General features: G+C 43.0%; 1 protein-coding gene across 3 annotated transcripts in view; it reads right to left on the bottom strand.

Annotated features, from left to right (window-relative positions):
* The window catches only part of Dync2i1 (dynein 2 intermediate chain 1), a 49,732-nt gene extending 35,241 nt beyond the window's left edge, over positions 1-14,491 (bottom strand). Inside the window, exons 1-7 of one of the 3 annotated variants that reach the window (XM_006988299.4) lie at positions 14,293-14,491; positions 10,258-10,311; positions 8,885-9,317; positions 7,594-7,685; positions 5,606-5,914; positions 4,122-4,199; positions 3,197-3,413 (exon numbers count right to left, since the gene is read on the bottom strand). In XM_006988299.4, coding sequence (XP_006988361.1) covers positions 3,197-3,413; positions 4,122-4,199; positions 5,606-5,914; positions 7,594-7,685; positions 8,885-9,317; positions 10,258-10,311; positions 14,293-14,307 — 1,198 coding nt within the window. In that variant the 5' untranslated portion in view covers positions 14,308-14,491. Of the gene's footprint in view, positions 1-3,196; positions 3,414-4,121; positions 4,200-5,605; positions 5,915-7,593; positions 7,686-8,884; positions 9,318-10,257; positions 10,312-14,131 lie in introns of all 3 variants that reach the window. The other 2 variants (XM_016006767.3, XM_076551562.1) reach the window with 2 other exon arrangements.
* Positions 14,492-20,107: the final 5,616 nt, after the last annotated feature.

Genomic DNA, 20,107 nt, shown 5'->3' on the forward strand with positions numbered 1-20,107 from the left:
GGGTAAGTAGAGGATCATAAAATATTTGACTGAGAGAAGCCCACATTCACCTGGCTTTGGTTATAACAGACTGCTGTACTGTTCTGCTATCGTTCACCTCTCACTATACCTAATTCACAAACTAAACTTAATCATGAGGATGTATGGAGAAGAGAAAATACAGTATCTACTGAGCTTGGAATACCTGCAGTGATAAGACTGGGGGAACGTGTGTGTGTGTGTGTGTGTGTGTGTGTGTGTGTGTGTGTGTGTGGTGTCCACAGATGACAAAATTATATGTGAAAGTTAAGAGTAAGAAAATTATGTGCTTCATCAGAACACTGAAATTTCAAAAGACATGATGTCCACATTAGTGGGCTAACAGAAAAGGCTCATACTGTAAAAAACAACCCCTTAGTCTATCTTTTGTGATGGAAACAATCACCCACAATCCACCACTTTCTTCTAAGGGTTCCTAAATTTCTCTAGTATCAACATGTTTATTTTAATTGTATATTAATCTGTTTCCTCAATCCTCTTGGACATGTATTTACACTTAGCAAGAGTTTAAGACATAGACCCATCTTGTGGCTTATATACCTTCAGAGGCCTTTTGTGTACATAATCTCACTAATCCTCAAAGCATAGGGCCAGTGATGTGGAGGGTGTGGTTCTGGAGGAGACCATGAATCTGGTCCACACCAAAGTACAAGTTTTGACACTAATGGGGTAGGTCATGCTGTGAACATCAGTATGCCACCTGCAAAGCTCCAACCCAACCTTGAGAGAATAGCTGTCCCAGCTTCTAAAATGAGGACACCTGTCTCTGTCTTTAAAGTCACAGATGCCACCTCTGGACCCTTCAGCACTGGGCACTCATTCACCAATGGAGATATGCCTTTTGGAGTTGTCAAAACTCTTTCAGACACTATGGTTGACGCCGGTGCACTGCAAAAAAGTATTTATCAGTTTCTTATAGCCACAAAAATAAATGGTAAGATGAGAAGTTTATAAGCAAATAAACCCCAGGAGGCAGCAGAACGTTCTCCTAAACCAGCTCTATGACAGCTGTGGTTAGCCAAACGGGTACAGTTTGCTACTACAAACTGTATGTTGTATGGTATTAACTTATTTAATTATCAATCTAGAGGAGGTCTTACCCTTACAGAAACTGAAAAGCAGAGATGTTAACTGTCTATCCTAGCTAGCTTTTACTGTCAACATGACACGGCCTAGAATCACCTTAAAAAAATCATAATTAAGTAACTGTATCAGGTTGGTCTGTGGACATGTCTGTAAAGGCTGGCTTGACTACGTTAACCGATGTAGAAGAGCTCTGCCCACTATGGACGACACCATCCCCAAGCCAGTAGTCCTGGGCTAGCTAAGCATGAGCTGGTGAATGAGTCAGGCAGCGAGCCAGCAAGCAACATTCTTCCAGTGTTTCTGCTGCAAGCTCCTGCTTGGGTTCCTGCCTTGACTTCCTTTAGTGATGGACTGTGACCTGGAAGTGTATACAAACAAATCATTTCCTCCCCTATTGCTTATGGTCTCAGTATCTTATCACAGCAACAGAAAGGAAACTAGAATCCTGCTCAAGCTCACGCAGCTAGCTGATATTAAAAGTCAAGATTGAAACCCTCAAACAGTACAAGAACGAGCACTGTTAAACCTCTTCTGAGTTCCACCTACAGCACAGAACATGACTTTGTCACTGTAATCACCTCCACTCTGTCCCCTGGTACTAGTTTAATGCTGAGAGAGCCAAAACCAAAGTTCCTATTTTCTAGGGAGTAATATGTGTGAGAGTGAACAATTAATCTTATTAAGTAGGCTAAGGAAGAGATCATGCCAAGGAAAAATGTATGAAATGAAAAGGTTATTCATGCATTTATTACATGGATCGAGGTACACTGCCTCTCCATCATGAGTCCATGGTACCAACACCTGGGCTATAGCTAGTCCACACAGTAAAAAGGCTGGGTCCTTTCTTCTGCCAAGCCCATTCAGCCCTGGCCTTCATGTTTCTAGCTCTCAATTTACAGAGCACTAAGTATCCATACTGCCCAACAGTTTGTAGGCACACAATGTGATTGCTGATTACTCTTCCAGACTTCCACTTGCATTATTACACTGTAGTAATAACTAATTGCTATTAGCTTTATCCATTGCAGACTACAAGATTATTTAGTCTGATAAGTCTAATATTTTCCCATTTGTGCTATTTCAAAAGAAAATATTTTATTAAATGTCATAACTCTTTAAGTGATTTAAATTATTTACTCTCATTCTCATAACTTATCCTGCCCAGATGTCAAGAATTTTTAGAAAATACAATTCAAATTTCATAAAGGAAATTCCTCAGGAAAAAGTTCAGTAGGCAGTGTGCTTCCTGACATGCTGTGAGTGCCATCCTGGGCCTAACAGCTACTTCACAGGGCTCTCCTCTGTTCTGTAGGACGTTCTTGGGCCTCTGTGGGGCTAGCCAGCCCTGTCACCTGCCCCATGGAGCTCTTCTGCTGACACATAGCCCAATCCTCCTGGCAACAATGTGACCGCTGCTTGGTGACAATTCAAGGAGGACATTACCAGAGGTTAACAGCACAGGCAATATGCACAGATATACATGGAGAACAGCAACTTGCTATGGAATAATCCCTTTGTACACTGTGAAGATTTGTCACTGTGATTGGTTTAATAAACAAGCTGACTGGCCAATAACTGAAGAGGATAAAGTTAGGTGGGAAAGTCAAACTAAGAATGATAGGATGAGGAAGGGTGGAGTCTAAAGTTGCCAGCCAAATGCAGAAGGAGCAGGAGATGAATGTACCATGCTAATAAAGGTACTGGCACATGGCAGAGAGTAAATAAGAAATATGGGTTAACTTAAAATGTAAGAGCTAGTTAGTAATCAGCCCAAGCTACTGGCTGAGCATTTATAATTTATATTGAATCTCTGAGTCAGTTATTTGGGAAGCAGCTGCCAGTTATTTGGGAGCAGGCAGTTGGGACAGGAAAACTTCACCAACAGTGACTGACAGTTCATAGCCACCCTTAACACACAAGACTTGTGCCATAGGTGGAGCTCAGGGAGGCACAAAGCATAGGATTACTTGATGTATCAAGTATAACATCTGCCCACCTTGTGGGACTTTTCAGCAAATGTCTACATAGCGTCCAGAACATGTTTCCCGGTTTTAAGTGTCCCTGTGCATACCTGCCCAGGACTCCTTCTCATACTCCATTCGACCTTGCTTCTGAAACAGTTTCAAAGATAACTCTCCAACCCTTTCATTCTCTGCACTGATTGCCTTTTGAATTTCTTGTATCTCCCTTTTCTGGGCTGGAGGAAGTTCTTCGGCTTTTTCTCTAGAGTCATGCTCATTATTGCTGTCATCATCTCCATCACAAACCTCAAAGTCATCTTCGTAATCCTATGAACAATAATAAAAATTTTGGCACCCTTAAAGCAATTGAATTAATACTCACATACAACAAAACATCACAATTTATAATTTAAAATAAGCAAAACCCTTATTATGGCTAAGGGAGATTTTACAATGCACTGATTTTAATGTTGCTGGATTGTAAATTTGCAATACACTGCTGCCTGTGTTCTTCTGAAAACCAGCCATGTGATATAGAACCATGTATACTAAGAAATATTAATAACGTATAAACCTTGTGTTAAGATTGTGAAGGGTTGTGCATACATATAGTGAGATATGCACACACACACACGTGTTTGAATGTAGCGCACTTACAATGAGGTTAAACTATAAAACTCTTTAATTACCAAACACGGTGAGGACAAGCACTGGTGGGAACATAGTGAGCTTTGCACAGGTAATAACCAGATCTACATAAAAACTTAACAGACATGGACTAGAGAGATAAGGCCTACTAAATTATTACACATGTGCCAGGCAGTGGTGGCTACACCCTTAATGCCAGTACCTGGGAGGCAGAGGTAAGTGAACTCTGAGTTCAGGGCCAACCTGGTCTACAGAACAAGTTCCAGGATAGCCAGGACTACATAGAGAATCCCTGTCTCGATAAAAAAAAAAAAAAAAAATACTACACATGCACTAATTTTTAAGAATACATTGTTAAACTGGGAACAATTTAAATTTTATACATACTTCAAAATCATCTTCAAAATTGGCCAGATATTCCTCAGTCCCAGTAGCCTCTAAATCATGGTCTTCCTTTTCAGGTTCCTGGAAGCAAAAGTCAAACATGAAACAAAAAATTCAATCATAAATTTAACTACTGCAAATAGGCTGGAAACCCATGTTTTCTAGGGTTTGTGTGGTGCTGCTGATTAGTATTTATAAACATAACAACATAACAATCTATTGTCAGAGATACCCTTGTAAGAACATACTATACACATTAAAAAACTAAAAGGACTTTAAGCTTTCACCATAAACAAATGATAAATGTTTGAGGGATGGTTATTCTACAGTGACTATTATATAATATACATGTGACCGGTACAGGACAATTGTTTAAGTTCTGTAGAAACAGCAGCTCAAAGTATGTATCTGAGAACAAAAGTGGCCACAGAGGGTCCCAGAAAATGCAGACTAGAATGATGAAGTAAATGCATACAGGAGGAAACTAGAATCTATACAATCAGCAGCTACACAGTTTTATTCATTTTTGTAAACTGTTTATCAATTCTGATTCAAATTGATTCAAACAAGTAGCTTGATCACTTTCTCCTTTAAAAGTAATAGCTACCTTTCTAATGTTAAATTTCAAGTTTTAATGACAGATTTTTAATTTTCTGTTAAATGTACATTAACAGCTGGTTGTGATGGCAAACACCAGTAATCTATGGTGATTGGAAGACAGAGGCAGGCCAGGCAGTGGTGGCACACACCTTTGAGCGCAGCACTCAAGAGGCAGAGTAGAGGTAGGCGGATCTCTGTGAGTTCAAGGCCAACTGGCTCTACAGAGTGAGTTCTAGGACAGGCTCCAAAGCTACACAGAGAAACACTGTCTTTAAAAAAATATATATATATAAGGATGAGAACGATAGACAGGAGGATCACTCGAGCTCCACACCAGCCTGCACAACACAGCGAGACCTCACATCCGTCGGGGTAGGGGGCAGTACACTCACCACATATCTAAAAGATTTGAGTTCATACTTTTTAAAAGATTAGTAATCTCCCTCTATTGATTACAAAGTATTGACCTAAGTCACATTTTCATATGTCATAACCATTTTGATGGTTAACTACGTCAACTTGATTAAATAGAGAAGTTCCTACAATATTTACAAAGCACAGCTCGGACTGTGTCATGAAGATGTGTCCAGAGAGTTAAGCTCAAGCAGGGAAAGGCCCACCTAACGTGGGTGGCACCGTCGCATACGCTGGAGGCCTAACAGGCTGCAGCACAGGCTGTTCTCTCCCCACCACGATGAATCTCTGAAAACACCAGATGAAGAAATAAAGCGTGCTCCCTTCACTGGTTTGTCAGGTGTTTCGTCCAGTGACCAAACCTAACAGGGTATCAGACAGCAGATCCTAACACTACCAGGCTACACTGAGCAATGTTCGCTACACGGCGACCTCAGGACGACCATGCAGGCGGTGGCCAGGGGAGATGGTACCTTGGCTTCCCTCTTCCTGTGCTCTTCCTTGGCAGATCTCTCTTTTTTGTCCGAGTGACTTCGGCGCCTCTCCTCGTCATGATGAAGCCCTTCCTTGTGCCGCTTCTCTCGGGGTCTCTCCTCCGTCTCCCTGTCAGAGAGCGAGTTCCCCTTCTCCTTCGAGTGTTTCTCCCTCTTCTCCCTCGTGCTGCTTCTGTCTCGGTGCCTCCTCTCCCGATCTGCATCTCTTGCCTTCCTGTGCTTCTTCTCACTCTCCTCTTTGTACAGCCAGTAGTTGAGAGGGTTCTCTTTGCTGTCTCCATACTGCAGCTTGGAAACCAACAGTGAAATCATGAGCAAAGGGGTGACAAGCACTGTCTCTGTGTACTATGGTGAAAGAAGCAGAAAAAAAAAATCATACAGCTGGCACTGTTCTGTATCCCCAAATCCTCAATCCTCTGTCCCGGAAGGAAAGCAATCCTCATCCACGCCAACAACAAGCACTACAGAACAACAGCATCTAAGCCTAGACGCCCTCTCTGACATTCAAAATGCAAAACTCCCCAGGATGATGGTCTGGGTGCCCCGTGTTAAGGCTTGGTCTCCAGGGTGTCACTGCTGGGAGGTACCATGACCTGCACGAGGTGCAGCCACGTGAAAGGCCGAGGGGCTCTGGGCCTCATCTCTTCCTACCCCTCCCTCCTGCTCTCTGTTCCCTGACTTGGGGTGTGAGTAGCTTTGCCCCACCATGCTGTCCTACAACGTGGCACCACCCCACAACAGTCATGGGCTGAAAGTTCCAATACTATGAACCAAAGTCAATCTTTCTTTTTTATATACTGATTTCCTTGGATATACTACTATAGTAACAGAAAACTAGTGCAGACACACAGCAAAGCAAACAGGATCTGCCTTCCTTCCTGCTCCACCACATTCTTAATTTTCCCTTCACCTTTAGCTCCACAGTCCTGTAGTCCCTGCTGCAAAGTCTCCGTGACGTCTGAGGAAAGGCAGTCCCTGTGGAGAACACCTGCAGCAGGCGGCGGCTGCTCCATGCAGTGACACAGTATGCCACCTTCCCTTAACTGTCCCTCATTCCCACCCAGACAAGGAGCTATCATTTGGTCAGGTCTTTGTCCCAACACCACCACCAAAGTTCACTGAGTCACTCCTGAGGGCAGTTATTGCCATGGTATCCTAACTCTGATTCCATCTCGGAGCAGACCTTCAAGGCAGACCCTGAGCAAGCCTGACTCGATCCAGCCCAGCCAAGGGTCACTACGCTCACTCACTCCTACGTCACGCCTCAGTTCTCTATGTTCCTTTCACCAACCGGGGGACATTCGAGAGTCTCCGTAAGCTCCTTCCTCAGTTCTCTTCAGCTCTGGTCGCCCCGTGTATCTCTACTAGGACAGTATTTCTAGAGAAATTAGGCTGCTCTGTCTGAGCTCCTCAGCCTTAAAGGCAGGTCAGTACCTGAGATCACTTGTCAAAACAAACTATGGGAATTAAAAAGCTAAGTCTAAAGGACCTTTATAGACCCACAACAAAACCCAGACAACTATTTACATCACTGTGGAATAGGAAAACGGTTTGTGAAGCATTCTGTCTGCCAAAGGACAGACTTGTTTTGTCATAATTTGCAGTTACTTATAAGATTGCTCAAATAAATTTTTTTTAAAAAAATAGCATCTTAAGTGCACAGCAGAGTTAAGCCTTTAGAGTCTGCCCAAGACTTGTCCCTAGACAGTGTTACACAAGCAGTAATTAATGGAAGGGTGGTTAACTTCCACAAGAAACACCCACACTGGGCACAGCAGAAATCCCTTCTATGGCGATATTTATTTGTGCTGAAATGTGGTTTTATTTGTGTGTCAATTAGAAGTTGAAAATGTATTTTAAAAAAGAAAATGACAGAAGTTTCATTCCCTTCTTAATCAGATTACCACAATGTTCCCAAATGCTCTGTTGGCCAGATGGAAAGCCGGAGCTCAGGCTCGGCCCTGTACCTTTCTTTCGCGGTATCTTCTTTCTCTGTCTTCATCTCCTCTTTCAGAATCTTCATCTCTCCTTTCTCGCTCCTCAATTCGTACTTTACTTGCTAAAAAAATACAACAGCATATTTTTAATATTCCCAAACTTTACCTTATCAAAAAAGCCACCTGATAATGCTGCTGTACACTTCATGACTGCACATATGCTCATTAATTTGCATTTTAACATTCTTCAACCAAGACATGTCTCAAAACTCAAGAGTAACAAGTGCTAGTATCTAAACGTAAAGTAGAAGCTGAATATGGCAGGCTAGGAACAGATACAATTCTTCTTCTCTCCCAATCTGTCACTGAGACAAGCTGGCTCCCCTGGGAGTCTGTGCTCCCCTGGAAGTGGGGAGGGGCCTCACAAACAGCACATGAAGGGGAGCTGAAGCGCACTGGACACTGCAAGTGGGGAAACAGGGCTCCGCACAACCTGCAAGCGAAGCCACAGGGGAGGCTCATGAACCGCCCAGGAATTGCTAATGTCCAGAGGACTACCCAATACAGAAAAGTCAGCTATCACCGAGAAGCAACATTAGCTTACAATTAAGAAAATCCAAAGGGCAGGGCTTTAGCTCAGTGGTAGAGTCCTTGCCTACCACGTACAACAGCCCTCGGTTTGATCCCTAAATCCCCAACACTACAATAAAACTAACATTTTGGTGGGATACTTTTATTAAAGTACTTTATTTTTGCTTATCCACAGAGACTAAGATTTATTGAGATGATAAATCAAGAAAAGAGTTTCAAAAGTAGAAACACTAGTAAATACTATGAAAATGATTCCCTGCTGACTGAATTTAAAAAAAAAAAAAAAGTCATAGTAACAAATAGAGAATAGGAACCGGCAACTTCAGGTCTAAAGCTAAAGCATCCATGAAAACCTGACAGAAAAATCAACGATGAACTGAAAGGGGAAATGCTTCAAACAGTGAAAACTTTTAAGCAAAATATAGGCCAAGAAAGGGGCTTCGCGAGTAAAAACACCAGCCAATCGAGTCCGAAGACCCCAGAACCCATGAAAAGCCGGATGCAGTTGCAGACAGCTGTAATCCCAGAATTCCTATAGCAGGATGGGAGGTGGAGAGAGGAGAATAGCCAGAACCTCTCAGGTCAGCTAGCCTAAAGTACATAATGTGCAGACAGAGACCCCATCTCAGCAATGTGGAAGGCATGCACACAATCAGTCAGTAAGTCAATGGAGTGAAATAAATATAGCTAACTAGCAAGCAGCTGGGGTGAATCCCACACAGAGACGCACCTGTGTGGACCTTCTTTTCCACTCTCTCCAGCATCTGCCGGCCACGCGCCTCTCGCCCCAGGAGGTCATGGTAGGCAACAGTCTGCCTGAGCTCTTCTTTCCTGGCTCTTCTGTCTTTTTCTCTCTCTCTGTCTTTGCCTCGACTGTGAGGCTTCTCTGTATCTTGCTCTCGATGTCTCTCTCTCAGCTTGTCTTTCTCACGGTCTTTTGCCTCTTTCCTCCTCTCCTTGTGCCTCTCCCGATCTCTCTCCCCACGGAGATGTTCTGTGGAGGTGTGAAGGTCTCTCTCAGCAAGCTTCTCCTTGTGTCGGGCCTCTCGGTCTGGGTCCCTGCTCTTGTGTTCTCTGTATTCTAAAAGGCCCAGCTCTGACTCCTTGTGCAACTTCTTTTCTCTGAGTTTCTTTTCTTCCTTGGGACTACCTGATTGTACAGCCTAAAACAACACAAGGAAGATCTTCCTTGACTATGAAAGTACATGTGCATTGACTTCCACTATCTGGACAGAAAGACTCATCTAAAACACTTTATAAAAATCACTGGCCGCAGCTGTTTTCTCAGTCCAGCAAGATGGGAGGTGGAGGTGAATGAATATTCTTAAAATACTAACTGGAGTCCTACTTAACACTTCTACAAATATGCTAACTAGCAATCACCCCGTGTATCAGAGATGTTCATGTTTATTGACAAATTAAACATGAAATGCCATCAGTAAAATACAACCTATAGTAGAAAGAGATAATTAAGTTGTGTTTTAAAGTTGTTGAGGCAAGAACCACTTGGTTACCACATAAAGAATACAGCCAGCTGGGCATGGTGCACATGCCTTTAATCACAGCACTCAAGAGGCAGAAGCAAGTGGATCTCTGGGAATTCGAGGACAGTCTGGTTTGTGTCAGTTCCTGGCCAGGCAGGGCTACATAGTGAAACCCTGTATCAACAGCAGCAGCAGCAAAGCCAGATGTGGGCGGCACCTGTAATCCCAACACTCAGGAGAATGGGACAGGAAGATCACAGCCACTTCTATTCAAAGTCAGCCTGCACTACAGAGTGAGACCCTGTTTATAATTAATTAACTAATTAATTAATTAAGCCTCTATTATGAAACTTTCAGAAGGACTAAATCTCAATCACAAAACTCAAGCTGGTGGGCCTGCCAGACTGGGCTAACATACAGAACACCTCAGACCCAGAGCAGGACTATAACCCATAATAGTTCCAGAAGTATTAAATACCTGGCTTCATCGTTCAGTCAAAAAGGCCTCTGAAATGAACTCCTTGTAACCAAAGCTATGCAAGTTGTAAGCCTGGTCACACTGTCCAGAAGCCCATGAAGGTTCCATGTGAATCCCAAATAAGTCTTTAAAATATATTACCTTAAGGTGTCTTCTGAGTTCATCGGCTTTCCAAGTATCATCTTTGGTTCTTCTCTAAAAAGCAAAGCACAAAGTTGGAATTATCAGGCCAGGCATGGTGCACATAGCCACACCCTAGCACTCAGGAAGCTGAGGCAGGAAGAGTCTAAGTTCCAAGCCAACTTAGGATGTATAAGGAGATTCTAGGTGAAAAAAAAATTAAAATAGCAAATTTTTTGCTTTCATTATGCTATTTGTATCAAAAATAATTAACTAGAAAATACTTGCTCTCCTACTGAAATGAAAGATGACCTAATAGAGGCCAAGAATAGGGCCACACCTGGAACTGCAGAGCCTACATGGCCAAGGCAGGAGGATGGAGAGTTTGAGACCAGCCTCAGATACATAAGGATACTCTGTCTCAAAAGAAAACAAAAAAGATACAAATGTAGATTTGTTTAAATCATTCACTAGTCTAAAGTGATCCATAATTATTACAGGATACATTCATTTAGCTACTTAAAAAAATACTATATCGTATCAAATAAAAGAGGAAACATTAGGATGGCAGTTAAGAACAGATCTAGAAAGCACTTTGTGGGCACGTCAGACATGGACTAGGAAGATGGCTCAGCAGTTAAGAGCACGGCTGCTTCCTAGAGGACCTGGGTTCAAACCCCAGCACCCACACAGCAGCTCACAACTGTCTGTAACTCCAGTTCCTGGTGATCTCACTCCATCTTCTGGCCTCCTCAGAACACAGGCAAGTTTACGGACATACAGGCAGGCAAAACATCCATACATATAATTTCTTAATTTAAACAAAAAAAAAAAATGCCAGAAAACATTTTTCTGATAGGCCACAATAAACTCTCTCATCCCAAATACTGAGCACAGGGCTGAGTCAGAGATTTCTGCTCCTTCTACGGTGGTTGGCCCATCATAGGCCAGAAGGATGCAGTGTGACTACCAAGGAATGCGGCTCCCACTTGGTCTTCCTTGGGCTACCTAGTACAGGAGCTCAGCTGTAGGGAAGGAAAGGCATTACAGAAGAAAGGCCATATGTAGATGTTCCAATTTAGGCATAGCAGAGGCCGCACTGCATCAGCTCAGAGGCCAGAATGTGAGAGCATCCACCCAATGAGTCACCAGGTGCAAGCCCCAAACCTGCATCTGCTTATTTGAGACCCCAGACGTTAGAGGAGCAGAATGAAGCCATCAGAGTTGTGTGTGTTCACTAATTCCAAATCCACAGAATACAGGAGCAAAATAAAAAAAGATCATTGATGTTCTAACAATTACATTTAAGGTGATTTTTTTTTATACAAAAATAGAAAACAGTAGGTAAGAATAGACAAAATTTTCATTTATCATTTAACGTATATCAGGTGCTATGCTGAGTCAAAGACACTATTTGAATCTCATAAACCTGTCAAGAAAAGTAATGGGGGCTAGAAGTGGTTCAACTGGTAAAGGATTTGCCTCAAAAGTGGGAGGAACTGCCAGGCATGGTGGCACAAGCCTTTAATCCCAGTACTATGGAGGCAGAGGCAAGAGGATCTCTGAGTTGAGGCCAGCCTGGTCTACAGTGCAAGTTCCAGGTCAGCCAAGGCTACACAGAGAAACCCTGTCTCAAGCAAAACAAAGCAAAAGTATAAGGAACTAAGTCCTTATTCTCAGAACTCATGTTTAAAAGCCTGATAGAGCCCTCCTCCAGGCTCACCTCCATTCCCTTGGGCTTCAACCTCTTGATGAAGAACCACTGTTCCCTTAGATCTTCCTAAAAAAAGAAACTGCCCACAACACATAATAATCAAAACACTAAATGTACAGAACAAAGAATGAATATTAAATGTGACCAGGGAAAAAGACGAAGTCACATATAAAGATGGGCCCATTGGAGTAACACCTGACTTTTCAATGGAGATTTTAAAAGCCAGGAAGGACCTAGGCAAGCTCTGAGAGACCACAGGTGCCAGCCAAACTACTCTACCCATCAAAACTATCAATCACAATCCACTGAGAAAGAAAATCGTATCATGATGCAAAAAAAATTAGCTGTGCACCAACCCAGCTCTTCAGAAGGCACTAGAGGAAAACTAGAGAAGGTTGATGACACCAGAGGTTCCGAACTTTCCTAAGGCTGTGACCCTTTAATACAGTTCCTCATGGTGTGGTGATCCCCAGCCATGAAATTATTTAGTTGCTACTTCATAACTGTAATTTTCTACTGTTATGAATTATGATGTAAATATCTGACATACAGGATATCTGATGTGCAACCCACAGGTTGAGAACTGCTAGACTACACACAAGATGACACAAGAATTAAACAATCCCAGTACAGTAAATCAAAAGGGGGGGGCAGCCCCACGACAACAACAACAGAAATAACAGGAATAAACACTGCTCATTAATAACTCCCCAGATCAATAATCTCAATCCCCCAATAAAAAGACACAGACTAGCAGACTGGACTAGGAAACAGGGTACATATTTCGGCTGCATCCAAGAAATACAGCTCACCCTGAAGGACAGGTATCACCTCAGAATAAAAGAATGGAAAAGGGTATTCAAAGCAAATGAACCCAAGAAACATGCTGGTGTAGGCATTTTAATATGTGACAAAATAGACTCCAAGACTTCAGAAGAGATGGGGAAGGACACCACATACTCATCAAACAAAAACTCCAAGAGGATATTACAATTCTAAACATTTATGCACCGAACACAAGGGCACCCAAATTCATGAAAGAAACACTATCACAGCTAAAATCACATATTGACCTTCACACAGTAACAGTGGGTGACTTCAGTACTCCACTCCCATCAGCAGACAGCTCATCCAGACACAAACTAAACAGAGAAGTGCTGGAGTTAAACAACAGTCCTCAGTCAAGGGACACAACAGACATAAACAGAACATCCCACCCAAACACTGAAGAACACACGTTCTCCTCAGCAGCTCATGGAACTTTCTCCAAAACTGAGCACATATTAGAACACAGGCAAGCCTCGACATGTATAAGAAACTCAAGTAACACCCTGCCTGCATCCTGCCCGACCACTGTGGATTAAGGCTGGACATCGACAACGGGAATGACAGAAAGCACACAAACTTCACGGACACCGCACAGCTCATCGCTGAATGAAATTCAGTCAAAAGGAAATTAAAAACTTTTTAGAATTGAATGCAAATGAAAATACCACATACCCAAACCTGAGGGACGCAATGAACATAGTCATAGAGGCAAGTTCATAGCACCAAGTGCTTCCGTCAAAAAACTGGAGAGATTTTATATTGGTAACTTCATGATACACCTGACGGCTCTAGGAAAACAAGAAAAAAATAAAACCCCCAAAAGAGTAGATGGCAAGAAATAACCAAACTCAGGATTGGAAGCAATGAAACAGTAACCACAAAAAATAATACAAAGAATCAATAAAACTTAGAGCTGGTTCTTTGATTTAAAAAAAAAAAAAAAATGGACAAACTTTTACCCAGCAAGCCAAAAGATGGAAGGAGAAGGTCCAAATTCATTAAAGCAGACATGAAAAGGGATCCATTATAACAGATACTGAGGTAATCCATAAGATTTATCATTGGTAATTGATAGGATCATAAGGGTACACTTTAAAAATCTGTATTCCACCAAACCAGAAAACCTAAAGACAAGATTTTTCCTAATACAAATGGCCTACAAAAGTTAAAAATCAACAACCGTATGTACTGTAGACTCAAATATTGCACCTTTCAGCTTGTTTTGTTTTTTTGTTTTGTTCTGTTTTAAACCATCTACAAAGATGACCAGTCCCCATAAAGGGTGCCTCAAGACCAAAGTTGATCCTCAGCCATGCCTCTGGGTGAGTTCAGAAACTCCTCCATAAACCGCACCTGGAGCAGACAAGGGGGAAGCGGCTGCAAAGCTAAGACCTGGACCCAAACTCCGCCTCCAGCTCTCTCCTCAGTTCAGGCCAAGGAAGAAACGAGGTCTCCCCGGTGCTGCGGAAGAGTGGGGGAACCCGGGCGCGGGCCGGAGCCCGCGGCACACCGACCTTCCCAGGCTCCATGGCTCCTCGAGGCCGGGGCAGCCGCGTGTCTTCGGCCCAGCAAGCGCGGGGCACCCAGGGAAGACAAACCCCGCCGTAGCTCAACTCCACTGGCCCGCTAGGGCCTGCATCGACGCGGCTCCCCGGCAGGCAGGCGTCCCCGCCTCCTAGCAACCGGCCGAGGTCGCGGGCCCAGCATGCCCCGCGGCCGTTCCCAGCACGCCTGCGCACACCTTCTTCTGGTAAACAGATTAGTTTAGCGGTGAACTAATCGGTCTCTGATTTCCTGAGCGTCTTCTTGGATCGTGCGGTGTCCTTGTCTCATCCTTAGTGCCCACAGTTGACAACGAAAGATGGAAAGCAGACGATGGATGAGCTTTATACTTGAAAACAAGGCTTTGCCTCTCACAAACCACACCCCATAGAATGTCGGTCGGCTGTGGTAGTGCACACCTTTAATCCTATTACAACGGAGACGAGGCAGGAGGATCCTCGTGAGTTCCAAGCCGGGCTGTCTACATGGTGATGCAAGGGAAGTATCTGGAAAGTAGCTGCTGAAAGGTTGAGGAGTGGACGTATGTTAAAATTCTGAGCTTTCTGAAGACCAGAAATTTACTTTGCCCACACTTTTCCAAGCCACATACATGATCCTGTAACCCAGCTTAGAATTTATGACTGTTGGCTTGCTCTAGATGGTCACTAACCCAGCTCCTTACCATACAAAAAGTACTAACAGATACACTAAATCTTTCATAATTTGCTTAAGGTCTTTGTTTCCATTTATCAATACTTTTTTAGAAGGAAGGTAATCTTGGTGGTTGTGACCCATTTTGCTCCAGTTCCCATAGTGATTTGTTTTACTGGTTTTTGCCTATGGCCAAAAAGAATAATAAGCTTTTATACTTTGCTCACTGAGGCTGGTAGATGATCTGATGCCAAAGCCCATTCTCTTAAGCCTTATATCACATTATTCCTACAGGGAAAGCAGCTGGTGCTGGAAAGCACCACACACTGTTGAATGTGAGACTGAATAAAAAATAAAGCCGCTATCTAACATGTCAGAGAAAGTCACACAAACTTCAGGCGGCCTTCTCCATTATCTGCAACCCTAACTCCAACTTATACCCTGAGTGTCAATACATCCACTTTTCTCCACTCTAGTCCTTACTAACCCATGCTTCATCTCAGACAAAACCCTCTAAAACGTAGTCACCCAGTTACATCATACAGCCACTGATTGACACTGTAAAATGCACACCCCTACCACTAACAGTTCACTACCCAGGATTAACTGTGAAAATAACCTCAGCTAATAAATCAATGATGGCTTCCTGCAGAGAACAAGATATTTTTGCATACCTAGTCGCTCAAGTATACTAGCTGGCCTGGGTAAGAGAGTGGCTTTGTTCCTACCTGAGTTAGGGCAGTTTTGTTTCAAAGTTAGGAGTAGCAGTGAGTGTGGCCATCTAGAGCAGCAGAGGGATCTTCTTAATGCCATCTGATATTGTCATGGCCATCTCCATAGTCAAGAGCAGGACCACCAAAGGTGTGACACTCACAACTCTATCAGGGTGTTCAGAGTACATGAGCGCATTAGAGTCTTCCAGAACAAATCCCAAATCCAGGGCAGATACAATAATTTCTATGGCTAGGAAGGTCTCTTTCAAGTAGCCACAGCTCATTGGGAGATAAAGTTTCCTCATTAGTTGTGTTATATCTAATTAGAACAACTGAAGCATGACACCCATGAATCAGTTGTGACGAACATAATTAGAACAGCTGCAAACATGACTACCCATGGAAGCGGTGTGGTTGACAGCTGTCCTGATCTGAAGTTTTGGTTGCTGTTGAACCTCAAATTGACTTAAGATTTTCAGCAGCCTTCGCCACCCAACCAGCAACAGTGCACAGGTTCTACTCCCGGGAGGACAGGTCTGACAGGATGGACACCAAGAGGTCAATGACCATCCTTGGCAGCTTCTTTGATAAAGAAAATGTGCTTACTCATAATCCCAGCTGGAGGGGGTGGGCTAGGGCAAGAAGATTTTGAGTTAAGAGACCAGGTTGGGCTACATAATGAGACCCTGTCTGAAACAAAATAACACAATGTAAGAGTGCTCACAACAGATATCTGAGAGAAAGGCCAATGAGATGACAGAGCTGGTCAAGATGCTTGCAGCCAAGCCTGACATCCTATGTCCATCCTTCAGGACCCACATGGTAGAGAGACAGAAGAGAGAGAGGCTGGATCTGCAGAATTACCGTCATCATCATGCCTCACTGTATCTGAAGAGTTAAGTGGATTTTCACCTATAGATGACAACAAAACAATTATTTTCTTAGTATCTGATGTGTCAATCAATCATATACGCCTTACAATAGTTTCCACATTTGCTTATTCACCAGAAGATTCTATGAATCCATTCCAATGACCTGATAGCTTGTAGAGTGCTAGAAATAGGAAGCAGAACACATTCTGGACCTGTAGTGCTCATAACTATTGAGAGAGATAATATAATCACCTATTAAATGATGTAAAAAGCCAAGAGCAGTTTATAAATTACAATGGTTGGGGAAATGACAGATGTCTGCCTAGAAGAAAAGAATGGATTTAGGACAGGCTTCACTTTGGTTAGAATTTTAAGCATAATGAACCATTAAGAGAGGCTAGGAGTCAACACTCTGAGACAAAAACACAAAAGTGGATACAAACTAAGAGGGAAGAAAGGGTTGGAGTGCTCAGTAATAATCAGTATTTGTATTTATAACAGAGCTGTACAGTTGAAATAGAATGTGAGTTGTGCATGTGGTTACATATTTTCTAATAGGTGTGTGCCCATGCGTGTGTGTGTGTGTGTGTGTGTGTGTGTGTGTGTGTGTGTGTGTATGTGTGTGTGTGTAAGCCAGAAGTCAGTCTTGCATCTATCCTCAAGATCTGTCCACCTTGTCTTTTGAGATAAGGAAACTTATATGATCTGAAGATCTCCGATTAGGCTGGGCTGGCTGGCCAGAGAGCTCAGGGGTCTCTGTCTTCCCAGCACTGGGATTACAAGTGCTTGCCACCAAGTCCAGCTTTTCAGCTAGGTCTGGGGATCAAACTCAAGTCCTCATTTTTGCATGGCAATCACTTTTAACTAAGATTATCTCCCCAGTTCCTGAAGCTACATTGTTTGCATGTGTGTGTTTGTGTAGTATATGGGAATGTGTATGCATGCTTGCACATGTGAGGATGCACTCGAGGTGAGGTGTGTGTTCTCCTGTGTACACATACTTGTAGGTGCAAGAGATTGATGTCAGGTGTCTTCCTTGATTGCCCTCCACTTTGATTGACTGAGCCAGGATCTCTTAATGAACTCAGAGATCATTGGTTCAGCTATTATGTCTAGCCAGATGTCCCCAGGAAGTTCTGCCTCCTGAGTTCTGAGATTAGAAGCAGGCTGCCTCACCTAGCTTTTGTTTGGGTGTTGGGGATCTGAACCCTGGTCCTCATGTTTGTATGACAAGTGCTTTATCTACTGAGCCATGTCACCAGCCCCAGTAGCCACAATTTTAAAGTTGAAAAGGTTAATTCAAATTTATGAATATATTTTTACCAAAGAGACAGACATAAATTCTTATCACCTTATCATGGAGTGTATTGAAATATTAAATTATCCTAAATTTTTTTACAGTCTTCAAAATCTTATACTTACAGCATATCTCAAATTAAGACTAGCCACATCCCCAGTACCCCAAACTGTGATCAGTAGCTTCTGTAAGGAGCAGAGCAAACCTACAGTAAAGGGTCTGTGTTGTGTGACTGTGGAGGTGGCTAGAGATGAAAAGGGAGGTGCGTGCAATCTGTAAAGGGTATTGAATGTCATGACACAAAACTTTTAAATGTTAAGATGTAAAACAATGCATTCAAATGGGAGAGAGGGTGCTGTATTGTATATCAGCATGGGTTTGTGGGAAAAGAATAGAAGCCAAGCTATGGGGGGGGGGGGGAGGCAGAGTGAGGAGCATACCCCTCTGCTCTAGAGCACAAGCCTCACTGTTGCTGCCTTAATCTCCACACATCTGGGAGATGGATGCCTTCACCCTGTCCATTCACAGCTAGTTCCTAAACATTCTCGTGTTGATCCAGCACTACTTCCACTACAAATTTAATTTAAAGTTCATAGCTTATGCACTTATTACTATCCTGTGTCCTCTTTTGTATGATTTTAATTTTTAATTTCCATGTCCCTAGTTAGGCTATATGCTAGTTTATAATTTCATGTTATGATAGATACAAACAAAATTGTTTTATTTATGTATTTCATGTATATGAGTGCTCTATTTGCATGTATGCCTGCATGAGAGAAGAGGGCATCAGACAGGAGAGGGCAACAGATCCCATTATAGATGTTTGTGAGCCACCATGTGGTTGCTGGGAATTGAACTCATGACCCCTGGAAGAGCAGCCACTGCTCTTACTCACCAAAGGTAACTCTGAAGGTGTCTGGAACGGGAGTATAATCTAATAAGGTAAAAGTTACCAGGCGCTCTAGGGTTGCACAGGAGATCTGGTACAGGTGTTTTTCCTGTCAATGGTGTTTGGGGTGAGATTCGAGGAAATTTTTTCATGGAAAGGGAGAGAGTCCTTATGCAGTTACAGAGCTGGAATGCTGTGTATGTAAGATGCTTAAGCCAGATTCCTGTGAGGAGCTTCTTTCTCTTGTCATGTCTCCCAGATTCTCTCTGCCTGTCTACCCTGCCTCAATCTTGATCAGCTCTCATTAGCTGTCTTAGACCCTGTGCTTCAGTTTCTTATTCTGCAAACCAGGGATTGCACTATAAGTATAAAGCAATTTATGTATTAAAGACAAAAAAAACTACAAGCAGAAATTCCCACTTTAGCAATCAGACCCTGTTGCTTAGAGTTGACCCCAGGGACTTGGGATGTCTTATACAAACATTTAGAACCTAGCTCCTAATGATCCACGGCATCTTATTCCAAACAGTCAATCTCAAGAAAGACAGCCGGTGCTATGAACTATACTACTTACCAAGATACGGAAATGTTAACTTACCTATCCAGATGAATAGCACACCAACTTAACTGTTATAACAGAACCCCCATTCCCTGTCAGGGAACAATTATCCCTCTGAGAATTCGGTGGCTGTGGCACTACATCTACAGTGAATTTTATTTAATAAAATTGTTATGTCTGTTCTAGTCTGATAAATACTTTTACTCCTGCACCTTTGGCTTGCTACATCATCCCCAGCATAATATTTTAGTGTCCTGGATGGGGAACTCTCTCCTTGCCTCCACTGGTTTCTCTTCACTCTGCTGTTTGTGATGATCAGCTGACCAGCCTGTAGGCTGGCTAGAGCTGCTCTCCAGCCAGACCCAAAGGCCTTCCAGCTGTGGCTCTGGATTGCTATCACCCAGCAGATAACATGCTAAGGAGTTGCTTCCAAGCTTTTGCAGAAAGACTGTTTCCATTTGTGATGAGAGGATCCTGGCCAAGGTCACTCTTTAGTGAGACTCAAAGGCAGCAGAAAAATGAGGATGAGGATGACCACTGTAGGTCCTAAGGGTAAGGGGCTGCCTTGAATTCCTTCTGGGAACCCCTTCACTCTCAACATGTGTGGGTGTGGCTGCAAACAGTAGCTCATCCAGGATGGACCAACAAATACTGTGAGAACTCCATATCCTCCTCTTCCATTTGTCTTCCCTGTCCTAGCATTTGCTACCACTTCCCGGGTCAGTGAGGAGAAAATCCAGTGGTTAATGTTTGTTGTCTGTGGAGGCTGTTCATCCCTCCAGCTGGGCTGATGCCAGACCTGTGGG

The sequence above is a fragment of the Peromyscus maniculatus genome, chromosome 14 (genome assembly GCF_049852395.1).
Source record: "Peromyscus maniculatus bairdii isolate BWxNUB_F1_BW_parent chromosome 14, HU_Pman_BW_mat_3.1, whole genome shotgun sequence".
NCBI classification, from domain to species: domain Eukaryota; kingdom Metazoa; phylum Chordata; class Mammalia; order Rodentia; family Cricetidae; genus Peromyscus; species Peromyscus maniculatus.